The sequence below is a fragment of the Epargyreus clarus genome, unplaced genomic scaffold, assembly GCF_041222505.1.
Source record: "Epargyreus clarus isolate Ecla_fem2 unplaced genomic scaffold, WU_Ecla_fem_2.2 ptg000025l, whole genome shotgun sequence".
In the NCBI taxonomy this organism is placed as follows: domain Eukaryota; kingdom Metazoa; phylum Arthropoda; class Insecta; order Lepidoptera; family Hesperiidae; genus Epargyreus; species Epargyreus clarus.
The window spans coordinates 832,902-856,791 of NW_027332232.1; the positions used below are offsets into that span (position 1 = coordinate 832,902).

The window sequence follows — 23,890 nt, forward strand, 5'->3', positions numbered from 1 at the left end:
TAACATTTTTTATTTATATGGCAACACAACGTTTGCCGGGTCAGCTAGTTGTCCATATAATTTTAATTTTTCAATGTACAATATTTATATTAGCTATGTTATATATTTCAGGTGTACAATTTCGATCGGCCGCGAGTGGAGGTGGAACAACTGAACACGGTCACTAAGGAGGAACTCATTCAGTTCTATATGGTATATGACCCTTTTGTCTTAGCTATTATACTCCGCGCCAAACTGTTAGTCCGCTCTGAAGTTGTTGCGAGCAGGTGTGATCAATTTGCTATGGTGACGCGATTCATTTCTATATTCAGAGCGGACTAGTAGTTTTACGCGGACTGTACTATAGACCGATTCATATGTAGGTGTTTAAAGTGTAAACAAAGGTGTTGACCTATCAAGAAAATACGTTTCAAATGGTACTTTCTTATTTTTGACGATATTAAAGTATTACAACGATAATATCATTATAATCTAAATAAATTAAGATCTATTCACATTTTCCAATATTTATTTTCTCTCAATTTCGATCCAAACAGTAATAATAATAGTTTGGCAAAGGTAGATCTCCCGCCGGGGTAGGTGATCATGCCCGGGGAGCGGCCGTGCTCCGACAGTCTGAGTTCGGAACTTGTATATATACCAGATTCTTAGAAAACTTCGATAGCGTGATTCAGCAGCGCCATCTCTTGACGAGTAGCGGGAAGTCGCTACAATAGAAAACAAGGTTTATGGTAGAAAATTAAAATGTAATAATGGTAACACAATCGGGATTCAAAATATTTTTTTTTTGCCGCCGTTTTTAAGTTTCGTAGCTGATATTATTCATTTTCGTGATCGTGATCGAACTCGAATGTTTTCTCGTTTTCATAGTGCGTTTGTTAAATTGTGTATAGTTGTTAAGTCTTTTTTTTTTTGTAGAATTTGTTAGTTTTTGTTTCTTGTTCATTTCTTAAGGTTTACAATACCTGTAATCGTATTTTGACAATGACATTTTTTGTTTTCATTTTTGGCGTTCAGGAAATTACGGAGTATCTTCTCGTCCAAAATTCCTCAGTGCCTGAAGTCGAAATTATTCGAGCAATGTGTGTTGCCAGTGATGACCTACGGCGCCGAAACTTGGTCGTTTACTGTAGGCCTAGTTCGAAAGCTCAGTCGCTCAGCGTGCTATGGAGAGGGCTATGCTTGGTATTTCGCTACGAGACATGATTCGCAATGATGAAATCCGTAGACGAACTAAGCTTACCGACATAGCTCTCAAAATTAGCAGGCTGAAGTGGCAATGGGCCGGCCACATCGCTCGGAGGACCGATAACCGGTGGGGAAGGAAGGTCCTCGAGTGGCGACCACGCGTAGGCAAAAGGAGTTCAGGCCGCCCCCCCGACCAGGTGTCGGATTCGGATCGAAGTGTCATACATCGATTCACATTAAATCGAGGCCTAAAGAATCGATTCTCCAAAAACCGATCTTACACCTATTCAGGGGCGAAACTAGCGTAAAGAAAATTTTCGAAAAAAAAGGAATTTTGATTTTTTAGGATGAAATATCAATTTCTACATCCCTATTATAATCATCATCAACCCATCACTGTCCCACTGCTGGGCACGGGTCTCAGAATGAGGATTAGGCCATAGTCCACCGCGCTGGACAAGTGCGTATTGGTAGACTTTACATACCTTTGAGAACATTTTTTTAAATTTCTCAGGTATGCCTTTCCTCACGATGTTTTCCTTCACCGTTTAAGCAAGTGATAATTAACTTGTAATACGCACATAGCTTTAAAAATCCAAGGTGCCTGGGATTTGCATCTCGGACCCCTCGATCCGAGGCAGACTTTCTTAACCACTAGGCTATCAACATAGACTTGTAAATAATGTCTCCATCCATATTCTATGGGTAGTATTTAAACGAGTGACTGCAAATAAAAGTTTTGTATGACAAAAATAATGAATTGTGCTTATAATATTACTAAGTGAGCGACTGGCTGCGAGTGACGGGAAATCAACAGAACAGCAACTTACAAACATTAATGTGAGTTACTTAAAATACGAAATGAGAAGCTCCATTATATTTGAGCGACCTAATATTTGTTATTTTAAATGAAGTGTTTCGAATACAAAAACCACTTTGAAAAATACTATAATAAGTTGAATATTGTGTGCTCATGTCATTGATCATGAATAAAGGTAAGGTCTGAATTCATACAGATTGGGCCCACCCGCTCGCTTAGTTTTATATTGTGTTATATGTTCCAACCTAACCTAACCAATTCAATTAGAAAAAACCTAATCTATATTAATACTAAAGTTGCCTCTCTATATTTCCAGTCGCGCACTTAGTAATGTAGTCGCACAAGTTATTAAAACAGTATGCCTTTTTTTTATATATTTGAACCTGACGATAAAGCAGACGTGCTACCTGATGGAAAGTAGTTAACGTCGCCTATGGACATTTGCAACACCAGAGGAGTCGCCAATGCATCGCCGGCTTTGAAGAGCTCTTTTTGCACCTTTTTTGAAGAGCCCCATGTCATAGCGCTCCGGGAATACCTCGGGAGGAAGCTCATTCCACATCTTACACGTCCGTGGCAAGAACGTCCGTGCAAACCGAACCGTGGAGGACCGCCACGAGTCCAGTTGGTGTGGATGGAACTTCATCCTTCGGCGAGCTGTACGATGGAGGAATGGTGACGTAGGCACCAGGCCAAATAGTTCCTCGGAACACTCACCATTTTAAAGCCGGCAGAACACGCAGAGGGAACCTATGTCCCTCCGTAAGCTTAAAGGTTCTAGCCGATCGGAGATCCTCGGATCGTTGACAATTCGTATTGCGCGTCATTATCAATCGCTAAGTATTTTTTTATTCGATCGTTTTATAATTTCCCATATTCTATTGTCACCAGAAACACATAAGTGCAGATTCGTCAGAACGTCAAAAGTTATCAGTACACGTTCTGTCGACGGCAGAGGGCGGTGCCGGGAGACGAGAACAAGATGAAGATGAAACTGATACAACTGGCAAACAGGCTGAGGTATGGAGTATTTTTTTAAAGGTAGAAACCCTCTGTGGTTCGACTGGCACCACCGTCACACCTGTTTCTGTTATAACAGCAGTGTAGCGCTGCTGTGTAGGTTTGAAGTGTGGTAAGAGACATACTTAGAGGCGTTCCAGCTTAGTCCTCAGGGGTAGCGGCGCTTGTGTGGCCGACCTCACGTAGGAATATCTAATCCTATCTGGGGTTGATTACAGATGTTCATGGGCGGCAGTAGCCACTTACCATCAGGTGGACTGCATGCTCGTCTGCTACTCCTATATTATAAAAAAACATACTTTTGCGATGCGTTGTCAGGTAGGAATCTAATCTTATCTGGAGTTATGAACTGTAATCAACTACAGATAAGATTAGAGTCCTACCTGAGATCGGCCACAAGCGTTGCTACTTCAAACCAGAACACAGTAGCGCTTAACACTACTGTTATAATAACAGATGTGACAGTGGTGCCGGAATCGAACCACAAAGTACTCAAATACTATATCATATGTATATCGCTTATTGTTTTTTAAATTCAAGTATAGTATGCAATAAAGAATTATCTATCTATTTTTCTATCTGTTTATCTAATCTATCTATCTTTCTATCTATCTATCTATTTATGTACCTCTCAATTATGAAAAACCTTGATAAATGTTTAATTTATATAATTTCTTTTCAGCCAATCAAGATAACAGACTTAGTGGAGTTCAAGTGTCGTCGTCGACTCTATCCGCACCCTATACCCTTCACGAATATACCTAGGAAGGGCGCTCAGTGCAAACTGTAGGGCCTCACCACACCATCAACCCATCACTGTCCCACTGGGCACGGGTCTCAGAATGAGGATTAGGCCATAGTCCACCGCGCTGGACAAGTGCGTATTGGTAGACTTCACATACCTTTGAGAACTCTTTTAAGATCTCTCAGGTATGTAGGTTTCCTATGTTTTTCTTTACCGTTTAAGCAAATAATAATTAATTTGTAATACGCTAATAACTTAGATAAATCAGAGGTGTGTGCTGGGATTTGAACCTCGGACCCCTCGATCGAGAGGCCGAGTTTCTTAACCAATAGGCTATCACTGCCTTAAACTAAACCTTGGAGGGTTTTGTGAAACTTAAGGGGCTAAGAATGGGCTGGGCTACTTACTATAGTCTGAACGATAGTTATAGCCCACTATATATTGCAGTGATAGCCTAGTGGTTAAGTAACTCGGCCTCTCGATCGAGGGGTCCGAGGTTCAAATCCTAGGCACGCACCTCTGATTTTTCAGTTATGTCCGTATTAGAAATTAATTATCACTTGCTAAACGGTGAAGGAAAACATCGTGAGGAAAGGCATACCTGAGAGATTTATTAAAAAAACTCAAAGGTATGTGAAGTCTACCAATACGCACTTGTGCAGCGCGGTGGACTATGGCCTAATCCTCATTCTGAGACCCGTGCCCAGTGGGACAGTGATGGGTTGATGATGATGGTATAGGGTGAATTTTTCAAATGGGCCTTCAGTGGCCTGTTTTCTTTGACAGTTTAAACAAGTGATAATTCATTGAAGTATGTAGTAATAATTATAAAAACGAAAAACCGACTGTTTAAGTATATCCTATGTGACTCCCACAGTTTAGACGAATCCAACGACACCTCATATGTTAATCCGTCAAGCCGTAAGCTGCAGCGTGACAAAGAATGAGACATACATACATATACTCAAAACATTACCCTCCGCATACAGTTAAAATATCCCCGTATATTATATACTAGTATCTAATGTGGTTGTGCTGCAGCGTGACAAAGAATGAGACAGACATACATACATACACTCAAAACATTACCCTCCGCATTCTGTTAAAAATCTCTCCGTATAGTATATACTAATATCTACTTTGGTTGTGCTGTAGGGTGTGACAAATAATGAGACAGACATACATACATACACTCAAAACATTACCCTCCCCATTCAGTTAAAAATCTCCCCGTATATTATATACTAATATCTACTTTGGTTGTGCTGTAGGGTGTGACAAATAATGAGACAGACATACATACACTCAAAACATTACCCTCCGCGTTCCGTTAAAATCTCCCCGTATAGTATATACTAATATCTACTTTGGTTGTGCTGTAAAGCGTGATGAAGAATGAGACATACATACATACGCGAGAAACATTACCTTCCACAGTCGGGTAAAATCTAGATATAATGTCCAACTGTCATTAGGTGAATGGTAGAATGTAAAAATTGATAGAATATCTAGATACAGGGGTTGACATTAATTACATGCGATTAGATTCGAACCAAATATAATGGAATCTTTAAAAAAAACTACACTCACAGCCCCACACTACGATTCCTTGTGGGTGCCATGCACACACACACGAATACACTAACACCCAGACCCAGAAACAGATATCTACATTCATCATTATGGGCTCGTACACAAAACTGCGATGCGACGCGATGGGAATTCGCAACGCAGAAAATTGCGACACGAATTGCTGCGATGCGATATCGTGCGGCATAGCGTCTCCCAGGGTGACCAACAACAACAACAACTGTGACGAAACAACGCAGGAATGCGCGATGCGAATCAATTCGCAACTTCTTGCGATGCGTTGAGGGAGCTTGCAAATTTTTACGATGCAACGACGCATCGCAGTTTTGTGTAAAAGCTCTAAATCTGTCTGGCCGGGGATCGAACCTGAAACCCCCCGCGCGTTACCGTCAGACCGTATCAGGGAAACTTCGCAAATATAAAGTATTTTTATATTTGTAAACCTATACTTCTTTTGGCGCGTTTTGGAAAAATAATGACATTTTTTTACAAATGACAAGTAAAATAGACACCATGAAGTAGGCTACTAATTGCAAGGTTTTCAGAAAATGCTACTAAAGTAAATAAATGTTTTATTTTTAGGGTTCCGTACCCAAGGGGTAGAACTAAACCCTATTGCTAAGCCGCTGCTATCTGTCCGTCTGTCACAGGGCTTGTTTATAGAGTATGTATAAGGGTTGCCAGTATAACAAATTTTCCGAAAATAAAAATACTTTGAAAATAAATAGGGGTCGCCATACAAAAACTCGCTATTTTTGGTATTTTTTCGCTTTAAATCAAATCAAATTAAATCATTTCTTTTTATTCAAAATAGGTTCTTTACAGAGCACTTTTTGAATATCAATACAACTACCACCACTTCACAAGGTGTTTCGTTATGGAGAAGAAGCGGCGAAAGAAACTCCATAACACACATCTTTAAAAAAATGTTTTTTACAATGTCAAACTTAACCTAATGGTACATGTGGAGCTGGAACTTCTTTATCAATTAAACCGTAATAGGTAGACAGTTCAATTTCGAAATCAAATTTGTCAAAATTTTCCAAAATCACCTCACGTAATTAATGAAAACCCCAAATTTGTATTATGCCAGAATAGCGCACATAAGCTGTGACTAAAGTAAGTTTAAATTATTTAAGACTAGCTGACCCGGCAAACGTTGTGTTGCCATATAAATAAAAAATGTTAAGGGTGAACATCCCTTAGCACTTAGGGGTATGAAGTATAGATAGTAGCCGATTCTCAGACCTACTGAATATGCATATGAAATTTGGTGAAAGTCTGTAAAGCCGTTTCAGAGGAGTACGGTAACTAACATTGTGACACGAGAATTTTATATATAAGATTTTTCGTAATTTTCATAAATGCCATTATGTAATAGTTATACTTATAGACTAATATAATACTTATATAAAAATTGATGGTTTGTATGTAATGTACAATGTCATCATCATCAACCCATCACTGTCCCACTGCTGGGCACGGGTCTCAGAATGAGGATTAGGTCATAGTCCACCGCGCCGGACAAGTGCGTATTGGTAGACTTCACATATCTTTGAAACCTCTTTTTTAAGATCTCAGGTATATCTTTCCTCACGATATTTTCCTTCAGAAAGTGATAATTAATTTATAATACGCACACAACTTTGAAAAATCAGAAATGCGTGCCTGGGATTTGAACCTCGGACCCCTCGATTGAGAGGCCGAGTTTCTTAACCACTAGGCTGTCACTATCACTGCTTTTTTGTGTACAATATATGAAACCCGATTTATTATGGATTAGTCAAATAATATAATAGGAATTAAGGGGTAAAAGCTACTCTATGTCCCTTTCTGCACCCCTGACAACGTGTGTACATTTTATGACAATCTGTTATGTAGTTAAGACGTGACAGCGACGTGACAGTGACGTGACAACAAACAAACTCACATTCGTATTTATAATATTAGTTAGGTTGTCACTCCCACAATTTAGAAATCCAACGACACCTCATATGTTTAAATTCGTCGTTAAAAATATATATTTCAACCAAATTGTAAAAATAACGCATTCTACACTCACAGCCCCACACTAGGATTCCCTGTATCGTGGGTGCTATGCACACACACATAGGCAAATACATAAGCACCCAAACCCAGAAAGAGACCTAGATGTACCATTTAGATATCTGTCTGGCCGGGGATCGAACCCGGGACACTGCGCGTCAGACCGGTATAGTGACCTCAAACATGTACATACATACTTACTTCCATTTTTATATATTTAGATAGCAATTACAATGTTATGATGTAAGGTTTTAAAAAGACTAAAATAAAATGTACAATAAATAAAAATCGGAGTTTTATTTTTAATCCTGGATTCTTAAACTAAGATTGAATGCCTTGTGTATGGAGTATATAGCAGCCTCTCATATTGGTAGAACTCTTTGTGGTTCGACTCTGGCACCACCGTCACACCTGTTTCTGTTATAATAGCAGTGTAGAGCTGCTGTGTGAGTTTGAAGTCTGGTAAGAGACATACTTGTCCGAGGCGTTCCACTTTAGTCCTAAGGGGTAGCGGCGCTTGTGGCCGACCTCGGGTAGGAATCTATTCTTAACTGAGGTTGATTATAGATATCCATGGGCGGCAGTTATCAGATGGACAGCATGCATGTTTGCTATACTAAAATTAAAAAGATAATAATAATAATAACTTTAAAAATGTGTGTGTGTCAGCTACGACGCACGATTGGAGTTTACTCCTTACGAATGATAATTATGATATATATCGAATAGAAAAAAGGGTAGGTAAATGAACGCATCTGCTAAAATGATAAGAGAAACAAACATATATCTGTAATTATTCGGATTATTTATATTACTTCAATAATGCGTATTACATAAAGTATGTTACAAAATAATATAAAATAGCGCCATCTAGTGGCAAGTTTTATAAATTGTAAGTTTGCAAGTTTATCAATCTATGTATTTTGGTTCCAAATATTATAATGGTAACTTAATATAATTGTTTATATTAAAGTAAATTTTAATATAATATAATTATTTATATTTAAAACAATGTTAAACGTTTTATAACTTAAAACTTAATAATTATAATTTCTTTGCCATCGTTATCGACACACTAAAATGACTTTTTGGCACAAGTGATTATACCTAAGATTAGGGGTTTTCTTGGAAAACATTATCTGTTTACTTGCCGAAATATGGTGAAATATTAATAAAGATTAGTCATATTTTTTTTATATAATCGTAAATCTAATATGTATAAATTTAATATGTATGGAACAAAGTCGTAGATCGGACATTTTTACAAAGTCGTTTTCGAATTTCAACATATTTTAGCATGTTTTAAAAAAATATTTAGGCTCTATTTGTTTTTAGTTCATATTTAAAAAAATACTAAATCCGGCTAAGTTTTTGTTGTCGTTCAGTAAAATATAACCCCTGGAAATTTAAAGACGAATTATAATAAGAAATAACATTATTTAATAATAATAATTCTCCAAGTACGAGTCGAACTCGCACACAGAGTTCCGTACCACCAAAATTTTCATATTTTTTTGTTTTTAGTATTTGTTGTTATAGCGGCTAGCCTTATACATACTATGTAAAAAAAGTTGAACACTTGGTTCAGGAGATAAAGCCCTGTGACAGACGGACAGACAGCGGAGTCTTAATAGGATTTCATTTTTACCCTTTGGGTACGGAACCCTAAAAAATGTAATAGTGAATAAAATATTCGAGTAAATTGAATAATTCAATTTTTATTACTATAGTTTCGAAGTATCAAACGAACCTACAGTCCATTTGCTATTAAGGTGTTATTGTGGTTCGACTCCGGCGGCACCACCGCCACACCTATTTACCTAATAACAGCAGTGTTAGGCGCTGCTGTGTTCCGGTTTGAAGGGTGTGGTAAGGGAGACAGAGTTTTCCGAGGCGTTCCAGCTTAGTCCTCAGGGGTAGCGGCGCATCTGTGGCCGACCTCAGGTAGTAATATCTAATCCTATCTGGGGTTGATAACAGATGTCCATGGGCGGCAGTAGCCACTTACCATCAGGTGGACTGCATGCTCGTCTGCTACTCGTGTATTATAAAAAAAGGTCATTGGGTGGGACTGTCAACAGTCCTATCATTTTAAGAGTGTGACAACGCGATGTGCAAAGATTTCCGCATTAGTGGATATAAGTGAATCGAATTGAATTGAATTGAATGGAAATTACGCAATGATTAAGTATACCTATCAATGTAATTAAATAAAAAAATGAATGGTAAAATATTCATGGCATTTTTACTGTTTTACATTTTTTTTATAATATATAAGAAATAGCAGACGAGCATGGTAAGTGGCTACCCCATCCACCCCAGATAGACCCCGGATTAGACCCTGAAGTCGGCCACAGATGCGCCGCTACCCCTGAAGAGTAAGCTGGAACGCCTCAGAAAAGTATGTCTCCCTTACCACACCAATCAACCAGAACATAGCAGCGCTTAACACTGCTGTTAGGGGGCGTTCAAGTATTACGTAACGCAATTTGGGGGGGAGGGGGGGTCTTGTAAAACTTTACGATGCGTTACAGGGGCGGGAGGGGGTCTTTCTTAATACACGTTACGTAACATTTTTTAATAAAAAATAGAGAATTAAAACTCCTAAATTGGCAACCCTTTTCATTTACGTTTTACGAGGAATCCCTTGAATGAGTGGGTTCAGCCGAACTAAGTCCTGAGTATTCTGAGTTAGACTAAGTATAGTGCAGTATAGTAGTATATATGCTTTGACTATACTTAAACTAACTTAGAATACTCAGGAGACCTAGTCCGGCTGAACACGCCCAAGGATAAAAACTATAACATAACTTTTTAGCGAGTTTATGGTAAAAATTGACACTTGAGTGTTACGTAACGTTTAGAGAGGGGGAGGGGGGGGGGGGTATAGAAAAACGTTACGGTGCGTTACAAGGGGGGGAGGGGGGTTCAAAAATCTTCAAAAATTGCGTTACGTAATACTTGAACGGCCCCTTATGAGGTATAAAATATAACAGTTATGGAAATTAGGCAATGATTAAGTTAACCTACTAATGAAATTAAATAAACATTGAATAGAAAATATTCAACACTTTTTTACTGTTTTATATGAAAAGACTGAGACGCTAAAATATTTTGGATTAAAAACTGTGAGCGTTGCACGCCGTGCGTTTAAAAACCCGTTGTATGCGCGCCAGTAAGCATTGCTCATACTATCTTGCAATATAGGCGTCAGATTTACCGGACACCCTAAAACTTTAATTAAAATCAGATAGCTTTTGCCTGATAGAACTACTCGAACAAATCTATATATCTACCAACTTTTACCCGTGGCTTTGCTCGCAGACACATTTTATTTATCCCTCGGGAACGGCAATTTTTGCGGGATAAAAGCTACCCTATGTCCTTTTCTGAACCCCTGACAACGTGTGTACATTTCATGACAATCATGTAGTTAAGACGTGAAAGTGTAACAAACAAACACACATTCGTATTTATAATATAGTATAAAATGTCATTGATAATATTAGAATGATATTACATATACAAAAGACATATTAATTGAAACATCTATTGATTTTGCAAAATAAAACAAACATCTGTCAAAGCTATCAACTTGAATAACATTTATCGGGTTTTTTGAAGCTATTAAAAACCTCATTGAATACACTAGTTCAATAGGTTATCTTGGGACGACGTAATCTATAGCAATCTATAGCATAATATTATTATAACTTAACACTGCTTAATCAGTTATTTTAATACACTCGTTTTATAAACACGTGAAATTCGTTCACTAAAGATTAAAAATAGTTACCGCGTAAAATTGTAGAGGAAAACTCGTTACTGTCAATATGAATACACATAAAGTTTAGTGTTGTATTGTAAAGGAAATCGGTCGACTAATTAGTATTGTATGTATGTTAGGAGCAATATCTCGTGCTTACAAGTGAATATGATTCGTGTTTTCGTTTTTATGTTTATAGTCAAGTTCTCAAGTGGTCAGTATGAAGGTAAGTCTCAAGGGGATGACGTAATTTAACTATTCTGTACTGTGGTGTTGCTTGTGGCTTTATTCAGGTTTAGTATAGCCTTGAGCGTCTGCTGGTGTGTGGAGGGTGTCGGTTTTCCCCCTCCCTCAGATTTCCCTATTACATTACCTTCCGCAATCGTGTAGATTGCGGAAGGTAATGTTTATTGAGCATGTACTTATGTATGTTTATTTCATTCTTTGATGCAGAGCGTATCTGCATCCTAAACCTTGATTTTAACATATGCGAAATTACATTCTTCTATATTTGGTTTTTGTTTTTATATCCAATAATTATATTTATTTTACGAGAATTTCTGAGAATAACTATTTATTTATTGTATATTTTCGAACTCCTATCTCATAGATTTCTTATGAGATAGGAGTTCGACAATATACATATAGTTGGAAAATATATATATAGTTATGCCCATTCATTAGGGGGTCATTAGGGGCTCAACCGACCTCATAAATTAACCCTTCAAAAACAAATATAATATCTGATTAAATTAATTTATATTTAAAAAATGAACTTATACGAAAACTTATTAAAATATTTCTTTGTTATAGTCGGTGCCAAACTGCTAGTCCGCTCTGAAGTTGTTAGCGAGCAGGTAATCATACAATTGCTATGGCGACGCGATTCATTTCTATATTCAGAGCGGACTAGTAGTTTTACGCGGACTATACCTCTGGATTAGTTCAGAAACGGAAACCTTGCGTCCTTTCTTTGGGGATTTACAAGAACCGTTTAAATTACTCATCTAAGTAGGAAAACGTGCAATATTTGCTTACGTCCAACATGACGTCTAAGTTTTAAGCGATGCATTGTCTGTTAGTTGATCCTGATACGAGCTGTGCCCGCGGCTTCGTTCGCGTTCAGTACCCTTACCATGAGTTTTCAAAACATCCCACAATTTCACTTTGCGTTTACTCAATCTGTTCCGTTTGCTTCAGTAACTGAGTAAACGTAACAATAAGTAAGTGCTCAGGTCTTTTTGTCTGCCTCACATGTTCGCAAAAAAGAGAGACAAAACATAAAGCGCCATTTTGTCAATTTAGACATTTAATGTTACGTTACTGACACTATAGTTCTGATACAATCCGCTAGGGGTGCTGATTGGAGTTTCTATGGGCAAATACGTAAACAAATACGAAAACAGTCATATTTGTCAAAACGTAAAAACTCATGGTAAGGGTACAGGAGCACACTGGTTAACTGACTCTCCACTCCGCTGACTTTAAATTGTAATAACTTTTAATAGAGTAAATCTTTAATAGAGTAAATTTGAATGAAATAAAGACTAAATGTTAAGTCAAGATACATACTATAATATAATGTTGATTCACTGAATTCAATTCAGTAGTTTTGGTGTAACGCGACTTCAACAAACAAAAATTCAGAAAATTGTAGAAATTGCTATCTTTAATTTATTCTAAGTTCTCCTAACTACTTTGTTTGCAAATATATTCGACGAGCTTTTGCCCGCGGCTTCGCTTGTTTCCGATATTTTCATCCCCTTGGGGGTAGAATTGATCAAAATCCTTGCTTAGCGGATGCCTACGTCATAACATCTACCTGCATGCCAAATTTCAGCCCGATCCGTCCAGTGGTTTGGCTGTGCGTTGATAGATCACTACGTCAGTCAGTCACCTTTGAGTTATATATATTTAGATGTACAGACACGCGTAGTTTACCTTATATATAGATGTATAATAGAACGGTGGAACATTACAGCATATTCAGGTATTTTAAAGCAGCCCAGAGGTACTCCGTTAGTGAAGTCAATATTTATTTTATTTTATTTTATTTTCCTTCTACTATCTGCGGTAATAATATGACACATTAGGGTTCGTTCACATTAGGTCGATGTTTTGACTAAAGATTAATCGACTACGACTAATCATCCGCTGTCTGTCTATCTGTCACAGGGCTTTATCTCTTAAACCGTAATATATACTCGTAGATACAAACATACAGTTCAAATTATTTCTATGGCTGCTGTGATAATAAATATTTAAAATTATAAATAAAAAATGGTGCTACGGAACCCTCAGGGTGCAAGTTCGACTCGTACTTGGCTAATGGTTAAACGGTAAACTCTGAAAGAAAAACATCGTGAGGAAACCTGCATACCTGAGAGATTTATAGAAATACTAGCTGACCCGGCAAACGTTGTGTTGCCATATAAATAAAAAAATGTTAAGGGTGACCAACCCTTATCACTTAGGGGTATGAAAAATAGATAGTAGCCGGTTCTCAGACCTACTGAATATGCATATAAATATTGGTGAAAATCGGTGAAGCCTTTCGGAAGAGTACGGTTACTAACATTGTAACACGAGAATTTTATATAAGCAAATCTCAAAGATATGTGAAGTCTACTTATACGCACTTGTCCAGCGCGGTGGACTATGGCCTAATCTTCATTTTGAGAGGCCCGTGCCCAGCAGTGGGACAGTAATGGGTTGATGATGATGATAATTATGATTTTCACCATCAGCTGGACTTTTTTTATAATATAGGAGTACCAGACGAGCATGCAGTCCACCTGATGGTAAGCTACTGCCGCCTATGGACATCTGTAATCAACCCCAGATAGGATTAGATATCCTACCTGAGGTAGGCCAAAGACGCGCCGCTACCCCTGAGGACTAAGCTGGAACGCCTCGGAAAAGTCTGTCTCCCACACCCTTCAAAACGAAACACAGCAGCGCCTAACACTGCTGTTATTAGGTAGAAATAGGTGTGGCGGTGGTGCAGCCGGAGTCGAACCACAGAGTTCTACTAACTTCAAAACTGAATTAATCTTATAAAAATACTTTTATATAAGATCGACAGACAAACTTCCATTCATTATTATACTACGAGTATATATACAAACAAAACAGGTCCACAGTACCGGTTTGGTTTGACATTTATAAACATATGGTCAAGAGAATCTCAGACCATATCTTAGACTAAAATATAAAGATAGAGCCAACTATTCATCATCAACCCATTAATGTCCCACTGCTGGGCACGGGTCTCCTCTCATAATGAGAAGGATTAGGCCATAGTCCACCGCGCTGGCCAAGTGCGTATTGGTAGACTTCATATACCTTTGAGATTTTTTTTTATAAATCTCTCAGGTATGCAGATTTCCTCACGATGTTTTTCTTCACTGTTTAGCAAGTGATAATTAATTTCTAATACGCACATAGCTTTCAAAAATCAGACGTCTAGGATTTGAACCTCGGAGCCCTCGATCGGGAGACCGAGTTTCTTAACCACTAGGCTATCACGCCAACAATTATTTTTATATTAATTTAGATTAATTTAGTTATTAAGACATTTAATTTATTTCTACCTATTAAAATTGGGTTAAGCGCTGCTGTGTTCTGGTTTGAATGGTAAGAGAAATACTTTTCCGAGGCGTTTCAACTTAGTTTTCAGGCAGCAACTCTTGTGGCCGATTTTAAATTTAGTCTGGGGTTGAATAGGTGACCATGGGCGGCAGAAGGCACTTACCATCAGGTGGACTGCATGCTCGTCTTCTACTCCTATATTATTTTAAAAAATCTTGGGGCGCTTTTCGAACCTGATAAATGGAGCACCCCACGCTTTTTTCACAATTATACTATTTACTGTTCCTTAATTAATTCTTAGATTGAAAATTATTTTCTACTTTTTAGTTGATTTTATCATAAAAGCATGTTTGTTAGTTTTGTGAACTATATTTATTTTTTACTTATTTTTATTCATTTTATTATTTTCAACAATATTTAATTTTATCAGACAGCAATAGATGGCGTTGGGGTGATGATACGTAAATTTTGAACAATACTTAGTTATATGACACAAAAATAGATGGCGTTGGGGTGATGATCAATAATACGTAAACAACGTAGAATGAAATTAAAATAAGTACCAATATTAAAATATGTTTTATGGTTCTTATTTGTATTTATTATAATACCAGATAGTAAGTAAAGGATTGTAAAAATTTCAACCGTTTGCCTAGTACGGTTTAACAGTTAGATCGAAAAAGACCGAAAAATACCGGTTTGTTGTATGGTGGAGACCGCCTTTAATATTATTAATTATTTGATTTTTAGTATTTGTTGTTATAGCGGCCACCGTTATGCACCCTCTGTAAAAAATTCATGTGTCTATCTATTACGATTCCGGAGATATAGCCCTGTGACAGACGGACAGACAGCGGAGTCTTAGTAATAGGGTTCCGTTTTTACACTTTGAGTACGGAACCCTAAAAAAGATGTGGCAGTGGTGCCGTCGATATACGAAGGGTCCTTTAATTTTATTTATATCTATACATTTATATTTTTCAGGTGATGCCTGCGTTACGAATAATGGTAGTACGGGAATTTGTATGCAATTCAGAAATTGTAAATCTGCCATCAGTGACCTTCAGCGAGGAATACCACCCATGGTAAGACTTCACACACTTTACAGACTTATTTTATATAATGTTAATAGTTTACAAACTAAAAACCACGCTAAAATCACACAAGGAAAATCGTCAATCCTGATTCCTGACGATCCTGATGAGGAGAATGGGATAAAATTATTAAAATCGTGTATTGTCATCGGTTCTTGATAATTGTTCAAAATTTAAAATTAATCGGACCGTTTAAAGTAGGTAAAAATCAAGCTCAAAGATTCCGTTACATACATACAAACCAAGCTTATAAAAGCGTGGTAATATAGGAGTAGCAGGCTAGCATGTTCCACCTGATGGTAAGCTACTGCCGTATGGTCATCTGTAATCTACCTCAGATAGGATTAGATATTCCTACCTGAAGTCAGCCGCAAGCGGCGCTACACCTGATGACTAGGCTGGAATGCTCGGAAAAGTATATCTCCTTTACCACACCCTTCAAACCAGAATACAACGGCGCTTAGCACACAACTTTAAAAAAATCGAATTCGAACCTGGGACCCCTCGATGCGAAGACCACTATCACTGTTTTTATTGTTTTCAGACATGTTCTTTCATCAAAATGGAACCTATAGTGTGTTGTGGTGATGTTACCACTCCTTTGCCAACGGAGACCACCACGAGCGTGCAATGGACCACCCCAGACCCCGTAACTACATCTACCACCGAAGCTACCACAACGTCTACCACGAAACCCACGACAACCACATCAGAAAAGTAAGAAGTACTTGTATACAGGGTGATTTTTTAAAACGGGCCTTCAGGGCCAAATCCGAAACTATGAGGATTAGTTCTTTATAAAATTGCTTCGCTTATTAGCAATTATTATGTTTGACTAAGTGCTAGTCATTTGCACACGAAGACTAGCCCACTGAGCTCTCAGAAAGAGAGGAGACCCGTGCCCAGCAGGGGACAGTGGGTTGAAGATGATGATGATGAATATTTACGGTATTTTTAATTTCAGAACAATTCTAAAATTTTTGGCCAACGAGTGTGACCCGATTTCTCCAAAGAAGACAGAAAACAAAACTGGGAAGAAAGCACGAGACAGTAAGTTCTTAATTTTGAAAAAACTCCGGCACCGGTTATGGTCCGCGTAAGCTGCTAGTCCGCTCTGAATATAGAAATGAATCGCGTCGCCATAGCAAATTGTCTGACTACTCCTGCTCGCAACAACTTCAGAGCGGACTAGCAGTTTGGCGCGGACTATACACATTTCAATATCTTATACATGTCTCACACATCGTCTTAGACATGTCTTTCTCATTTCTCAGTCTTATTAAAACCTGGAGATTCTCATTCTCATTCTCATTCTGATTCTGATTTACAGAGTGTATTGAGTACCAGGAGGAGCTGGTGTACCCCTGTCAGAAGAGTAAGGGCATACGTTACAACAATTGCTGGAACGACCTAGGAACATACATCATTGGGGGGGAGGGAAGTTTTGAAGGCGAATTTCCACATATGGTAAGTTAAATATACAGGGTGAATTTTTCAAATAGGCCTTCAGGGCAAAATCCGAAACTATAAGGATTAGCGAACAATGCTGAATGGAGTCCCAGAAGTCCCACTTCGCAGAATTTGATCGTTATAAGCGACACTCTCAGTTAGTGGAATAATATAGAGTGTATTTTTTTTTCAAAATGAACTCGTTCGATTCCCGGCTAGGGATAAAGATATTTTAAAAAACTAATGATACAGTTTTCGTTTTTATCAAAATCGGCCTCGTAACTCCTTTCAGCATTTTTCGCTAATCCTTATAGTTTCGGATTTGGCCCTGAAGGCCTATTTGAAAAATGCACCCTGTATACTCTCGTCTTTAATATAGCAAACTAACAAAGTATATTTTGGGTTCCGTTCCCAAAGGGTAAAACCATATCACTAAGACGCCGATGCCTATCCGTCATTTCGTCTGTCCGTCTGTCACAGGGCTGTATCTCTGGAACCGTAATAGATAGACACTTCATTTTATACAGAGTATGTATAAAGGTGGTCGCTATTACAAGTGCTAAAAATAAAAAAAGTTGAAAATATAATGAGGTCGCCATACAAGACTGCTATTTTTCGAAGTTTTTCGTTTTATCTATTGACCCGTAATAGTCAAATTTTCAAAAGGTTCCAATTTTCACAATGCATGTACTTCAATGGCTGCTACAGTAATAAATACTAAAAATAAAAAATGGAAATTTTGGTGGTACGGATCCCTTGGTGCGATTTCGACCTGCACTTGGCCAATTATTTATATATAACTAGCATATAAATAAAAAATGTTAAGGATGAACAACCCTTATTACTTAGGGGTATGAAAAATAGATAGTAGCCGATTCCCAGACCTACTGAATATGCATATAAAATTTGGTGAAAATCGGTAGTCGTTTCGGAGGAGTACGGTAACTAACATTGTGACACGAGAATTTTATATATATGTTAAATACATAATCAACTTATAGGTGAGTATCATTAAAAAAAAAAAATAATATACAAAATTGGAGTTTTACAGTTTCTGTGTTGATGATGATGATGATGATGGTGATGATGATGATGATGATTACAGGCTCTATTGGCTTTCGGGGAGTATCCAGACACGATAACGTTTCAGTGTGGAGGTTCTTTGATCAGTGATAAGTTTGTGATGACAGCAGGGCACTGTGCTTCCACAAGAGATTTGTAAGTCAAATTTTAACACGCTATTATTAGCTTGTCTTGTATCTATGTATGTATGTAACGGAATCTTTGAGCTCAATTTTCACCCGTTTCTAGAAGCTTGATACATTTTAAACTTTGCACACGTATCAAGGACCGATGACAATGCAATAATTTGATAACAGTTTCCCATTATCCTTATTACATTAATTAATTCCCAAGTTTATGAGTTAGTTAAGGACTAAAAAAAGAAAAATAAATAATAATAAAAAAAAACTAAAAAAAAACGCTTTTATTGCTAATCGAACTAAACATTATAAAATAAAGCAATCAATTATAATATATCGCCTCAAAATAAAATTATAATTAAAATAAAATAAAATAATTAAGTTATTAAAATAATAATCCAATTCAGAGTAAATAGCGTTGAGTTCATTTTACTGCGGCTTATAATTATTCTGTCATAGATAATTGCCAATAGAATGATTGTAACATTTAAAATATCAAGCATGATTTATTAATTTATTTAAACTATTATTTATTAAGGTTCCGTATGGGTGTTTGTGTATTCGTCTGTATCTGTCCACGACACAAAGAATCCTAGTGTGCGGCTGTGAGTGAAAAAAGGTTTTTTTCGCCTTCACGCACTGATGCTAAATAGCTTTTTTATTATATAGGAGTAGCAGACGAGCATACTGTCCAGATGATGGTAAGCTACTGCCACCTATCTGTAATTCTAGGTAGGATTAGATTCCTACCTGATGCCGGCCACAGATGCACTGCTACCACTGAGGACTAAGAACACCTCGAAGAACCACAAAGGGTTCACCTTCAAATCGACCATTTAAATGCATACGTTTGTTTAAGTTAGGTTAGGTTATAACAAACCTTGCATTGACGTAGGACAAGGGTGTCCTACGTCAAAAACAACATCAAGCCTCGAGGTGGCGTGCACGGTGTTCCCGTGCGTACCTCAAAGATATGCGGATGGAGTTACTCCAGCTCCATCCCTAACCGAGATGGGCCCTGACGTGGGCAAACGCCGTCGGGATAGCGGACGAGTGCTACTAACGTACCCGTGGACCTGACAAAGGGTCCAGAGGAACACCGTGGGGTTTTAGCCGGTAGGAGTCCGGCATATTCTGTCCGCTGCCCCCGCATCTGAGAGGAAACCACGACGGGTTTCCCCAAGAAAAAATAATAATATCTTATACAAATAACCAACTCTTGTCTCTTTGTTTTAGGGGACCAGTCTCATACGCTCTCCTAGAAGTACTAAATCACACAAACTATGACAAGGAGAAACTTCATAAAGTCAAGAAAGTGATACCACACCCTGGATACAAGCCACCAATAAAATACCATGATTTGGCTCTCTTGGAGTTGGAGACACGGTACGGATTTATACTATTCAACTAACAAACTAGAACTTAGAAATTAATTATCACCTGCTAACGGGTGAAGGAAAACATCGTGAGGAAAGGGATACCTGAGAAATCCTAAAAAAAAACTGTTTTCAAAGGTATGTGAAGTGTACCAATACGCACTTGTCCAGCGCGGTGGACTATGGCCTAATCCTTATTCTGAGAGACACGTGCCCAGCAGTGGGACAATGCTGGGTTATTTTTTTTTTAAATATAGGAGTAGCAGACGAGCATACAGTCCACCTGATGGTAAGTGGCTACTGCCGCCTATGGACATCTGTAATCAACCACAGATAAGATTAGACATTCCTACCTGAGGTCGGTCACAGATGCGCCGCTACCCCTGAGGACTAAGCTGGAACGCCTCGGAAAAGTAAGTCTCCTTTACCACACCCTTCAAACCGGAACACAGCAGCGCCTAACACTGCTGTTATTAGGTAGAACGGCCCTACCACCTTCAAAAGATTTGACTTTGTGGTTATTGATTATTGATGTGTGGTTATTGATGGAATAAATCTTTGTGATAAGTTCCCTTATTTGTGAGTGAAAATAAACAATTTATATTTCTATGTTTGTAGAATCGAGCTCACTCCATTTATAGTGCCGGCGTGCCTAGATGTGGCTGGTCTGGCCCAAGACACAGCCCTGGCCACGGGCTGGGGCCTCACGGCGTTCCGAGGGTCTGCTTCAGATCTGCTGCAGAAGGTAAGCTGACAAAGGTGGTAGAACACTGGTTCGACACCGGCACCACCGCCACACCTGTAATTATAGCAGCAATTTGAAGTGTGGAAAGACATACTTAGAGGGGTTCCAGCTTAGTTCTCAGTAGCGGCTCGTGGCAGACCTAGTAGGAATCTAATCTTATCTGGGATTGATTACAGATGTTCATACAGCAGATGCTACTTACCGTCATGCTCGTCTGTTACTCATTTGTGTTACAAATTTGGACCTAGGACCACGGGTCCTTTATAATATAGGAGTAGCAGACGAGCATGCAGTCCACTGATAGTAAGTGGCTACTGCCGTATGGACATTTGTAATCAACCCCAGATAGGATTAGATATTCCTACTTGAGTTCGGCCACAAGTGCCGCTAAGGACGCGCTCTGAGGACTAAGCTAGAACGCCTCGGAAAAGTATGTCTCTTACCACATTTCAAATCTACACAGCAGCGCTTAACACTGCTGTTATAACAGAAGGCGAAGGTGGTTTGAAGGTGGTAGAACCCTTTGTGGTTCGACTCCGGGGGCACAACCGCCTCAACTATTTCTACCTAATAACAGCAGTGTTAGGCGCTGCTGTGTTCCGGTTTGAAGGGTGTCGTAAGGGAGACAGACTTTTCCGAGGTGTTCCAGCTTAGTCCGGAGGGGTAGTGGCGCATCTGTGGCCGACCTCTGGTAGCATCTAATCCTATCTGGGGTTGATTGCAGATGTCCATGGGCGGCAGTAGCCACTTACCATCAGGTGGACCGTATGCTCGTCTGCTAGTCCTATATTATACAAAAAGCGTGTTAAAAATAGACGGCGTGGCGGTGGTGCCGGCGGAGTGGAACCACAGAGGGTTCTACCTCCTAGGGACCTAGCCTGTATGTAGACCTGTTTCCAGCGCACAGTTATGGCTTGATGATTATTATTTTGTTATTTTCAGGTGGTTCTCGAGAGGTTCGAGGAGACTGAATGCATTTTTCAAGCCAATCGTAATATGCGAAATGGATTCGACCCTAAGACCCAGCTGTGTTATGGGAGCAGGGAGTCATCCAAGGACACGTGCCAGGTATCGTCATCAACCCATTATTATCCCACTGCTAGGTGTGTCTCAGAATGAGGATTAGGTCATAGTCCACCTCGCTGGCTAAGTGCGTATTGGTAGACGTCACATACCTTTGATATAGATCTCTCAGGTATGCAGGTTTCCTCATGTTTTCCTTCACCGTTTAAGCAAGTCATAATTAATTTGTAATACGCACATAAGTTTGAAAAATCAGAAGTGCGTGCCTGGGATTTTAACCCCGGACCCCTCGTTCGAGAGGCCGAGTTTCTTAACCACTAGGCTATCATTGCGTGCCAGGTGCCAGGTATGCAAGGGTTCAGTAGCTCTAGCGGACTAAGGGGGGCCGGAAGGGGCGGCCCACTCTGGGCCTGGGGGCCCCCAAATTTAGTTGTTAACTAGCTAAAAATAATTGGCCAAGTGCTTGTCGAACTCGGATACCCAGGCCTAGGCACAGAAACCTCAATTCACCATTTAGACTGTCTGGCCGGGGATCGAACCCGGGTCCTCTCCGTGTCAGTCATGACCGCACCGTTATGCGGGCTGTCATCGATTTTCAATGTTAATCAATTATAAGAGCAGTTTGTTTTTTTTCAGGGTGACAGCGGAGGTCCTCTTCAGATAAAAGACCGGACAATTCATTGTATGTACACCATTATAGGGGTGACATCTTTTGGCCGGGGTTGTGGCATGAAGAACCAACCAGCCCTTTACACGAGGGTCGCACATTATGTGGATTGGATCGAAAATATAGTGTGGCCGGACCCATAAACTAAAGAGCCATTTAGATGGAGAGTTTCTCGCACGTTTCGCAACGCAACTATCACAAGCAATAATCGCCATAACATAATCGTATCAAAATGTGTACACAGACGAGAACTAAAATCTCGCCTACGATTATGTCATACGAGACTCGCATACGACTTATCGCCCGGCGATAATTGCCTATGTTTGTTTACACGACGAAATTATAGTAAGGAGATTCTTGCTTATGAGAATCTCGACTTGTATAAACACGATCTCGTATGACATATTTTTACGTTCATACGAGTATCGTACAAATCAATTTGAATCGTTTTCAGTGCGAGATTCTCATTCGAGTTTAGTTTTGCAATTGTAATTCAAGGAAGAATCGGTTAGATGCTCCCAAACCATTTCTTCTCGATGTCAATTTTTTAACGCAATACCTTTTCTTCTCTTTCCATTTAAATACAAAAAAATCCAAAAGTGCACGACTCATAATGCTCATTTAATTATGAAATATATAAAAAAAAAAAAAAACTTAAGTCGTTCAAAATTAATTGCCGAAAAAATAGCTGTAGTAGGAAGAAGGTACTGCACAAGCGCCCCTGGTGGAATAAATGTACATAATATCTATAGATATACAGTCTTGTAGTTTTCGTTTTTTATTAATTGCAATTAAACGACACTGAATTAATTAATCATTCGCATTCAGTGACCTACAATCATCGATTAGAATTTAAAAAAAAAAATTAACTCAACTGATGGATTTTTTCACAAGTTACAGTGTTTTCAGGTTTCACACATGACGGACAGGAAAATTTTTTGACCTATTTTGGTGTTTTTTTCCAATTCTATTGCAATAAATCAATTTTTAAAAAGTATGGAATTAATCTCCATTAAATTATCTCGACAATAGTATGCAAAATATCTTGATTCCGTGAACTATCAAGGCTATAATAATAAAAATAGCCGCCAAAATGAAGCGAAAACATTTTTTCGATCGTAAAGCACTCTCTGATGCTTCGCATCATGAGTCGTGCAATGAAATAAAGGGAAAATTGGATATAATTAAAAATTAAAACACCCTCGCGCATTACACTCATGGTAGCAACTGGTATTAACTCGAAATACGATTATTGCTTTGAAATTCGGTTTACACGGACGCAATAAAATATTCCATGCGAGGCAATTATCGCCCAAGGCAACGAGCGAGAAGAATGTTTAGACGAATAAAATATTTTATATTCCTTCGATAATCATATCTTCGAGACGAAATTCGCTTCATCTAAATTGGTCATAAGTTTGACTCTTTGTGGTTTGACTCGGCACCACCGTCACACCTTTTTGTTATAACAGTAGTGTTAACTGTGTTCCGGTTTGAAGTGTTAAGACACATACCTACTTATCCGAGGTTTCAGGTTAGTGCTCAGGATTATCTTGTGGCTGACCTCA

At 38.6% G+C, this 23,890-nt stretch overlaps 2 protein-coding genes across 4 annotated transcripts in view; both read left to right on the forward strand.

Moving 5' to 3' along the window:
* Ide (Insulin degrading metalloproteinase) overlaps positions 1-7,697 on the forward strand; it is a 39,897-nt gene extending 32,200 nt beyond the window's left edge. For all 3 annotated transcript variants that reach the window (XM_073087081.1, XM_073087083.1, XM_073087082.1), the window contains exons 24-26: positions 112-192; positions 2,900-3,028; positions 3,711-7,697. In XM_073087081.1, coding sequence (XP_072943182.1) covers positions 112-192; positions 2,900-3,028; positions 3,711-3,818 — 318 coding nt within the window. In that variant the 3' untranslated portion in view covers positions 3,819-7,697. The remainder of the gene's footprint in view (positions 1-111; positions 193-2,899; positions 3,029-3,710) is intronic.
* A 3,386-nt stretch (positions 7,698-11,083) lies between these two features.
* On the forward strand, positions 11,084-22,893 carry LOC140752753 (trypsin-1-like). Its single transcript, XM_073087097.1, has 10 exons — positions 11,084-11,401; positions 15,751-15,851; positions 16,405-16,577; positions 16,825-16,910; positions 17,191-17,327; positions 18,415-18,527; positions 19,748-19,897; positions 20,506-20,632; positions 21,575-21,700; positions 22,292-22,893. Exons 1-10 carry the CDS (start codon positions 11,305-11,307, stop codon positions 22,463-22,465), a joined length of 1,284 nt encoding a protein of 427 aa, XP_072943198.1. The 5' UTR covers positions 11,084-11,304; the 3' UTR covers positions 22,466-22,893.
* The last annotated feature ends 997 nt before the right edge of the window (positions 22,894-23,890 follow it).

What these genes read in the sequence shown, in the direction of transcription:
- LOC140752753 (XM_073087097.1), top strand. Translation starts at nt 11,305, where the DNA reads ATGTATGTTAGGAGCAATATCTCGTGCTTACAAGTGAATATGATTCGT. An exon ending in AAGGCGAATTTCCACATATG is followed by an intron (nt 17,328 to 18,414) that starts GTAAGTTAAATA and finishes TGATGATTACAG; the next exon opens with GCTCTATTGGCTTTCGGGGA. An exon ending in CATCCAAGGACACGTGCCAG is followed by an intron (nt 21,701 to 22,291) that starts GTATCGTCATCA and finishes GTTTTTTTTCAG; the next exon opens with GGTGACAGCGGAGGTCCTCT.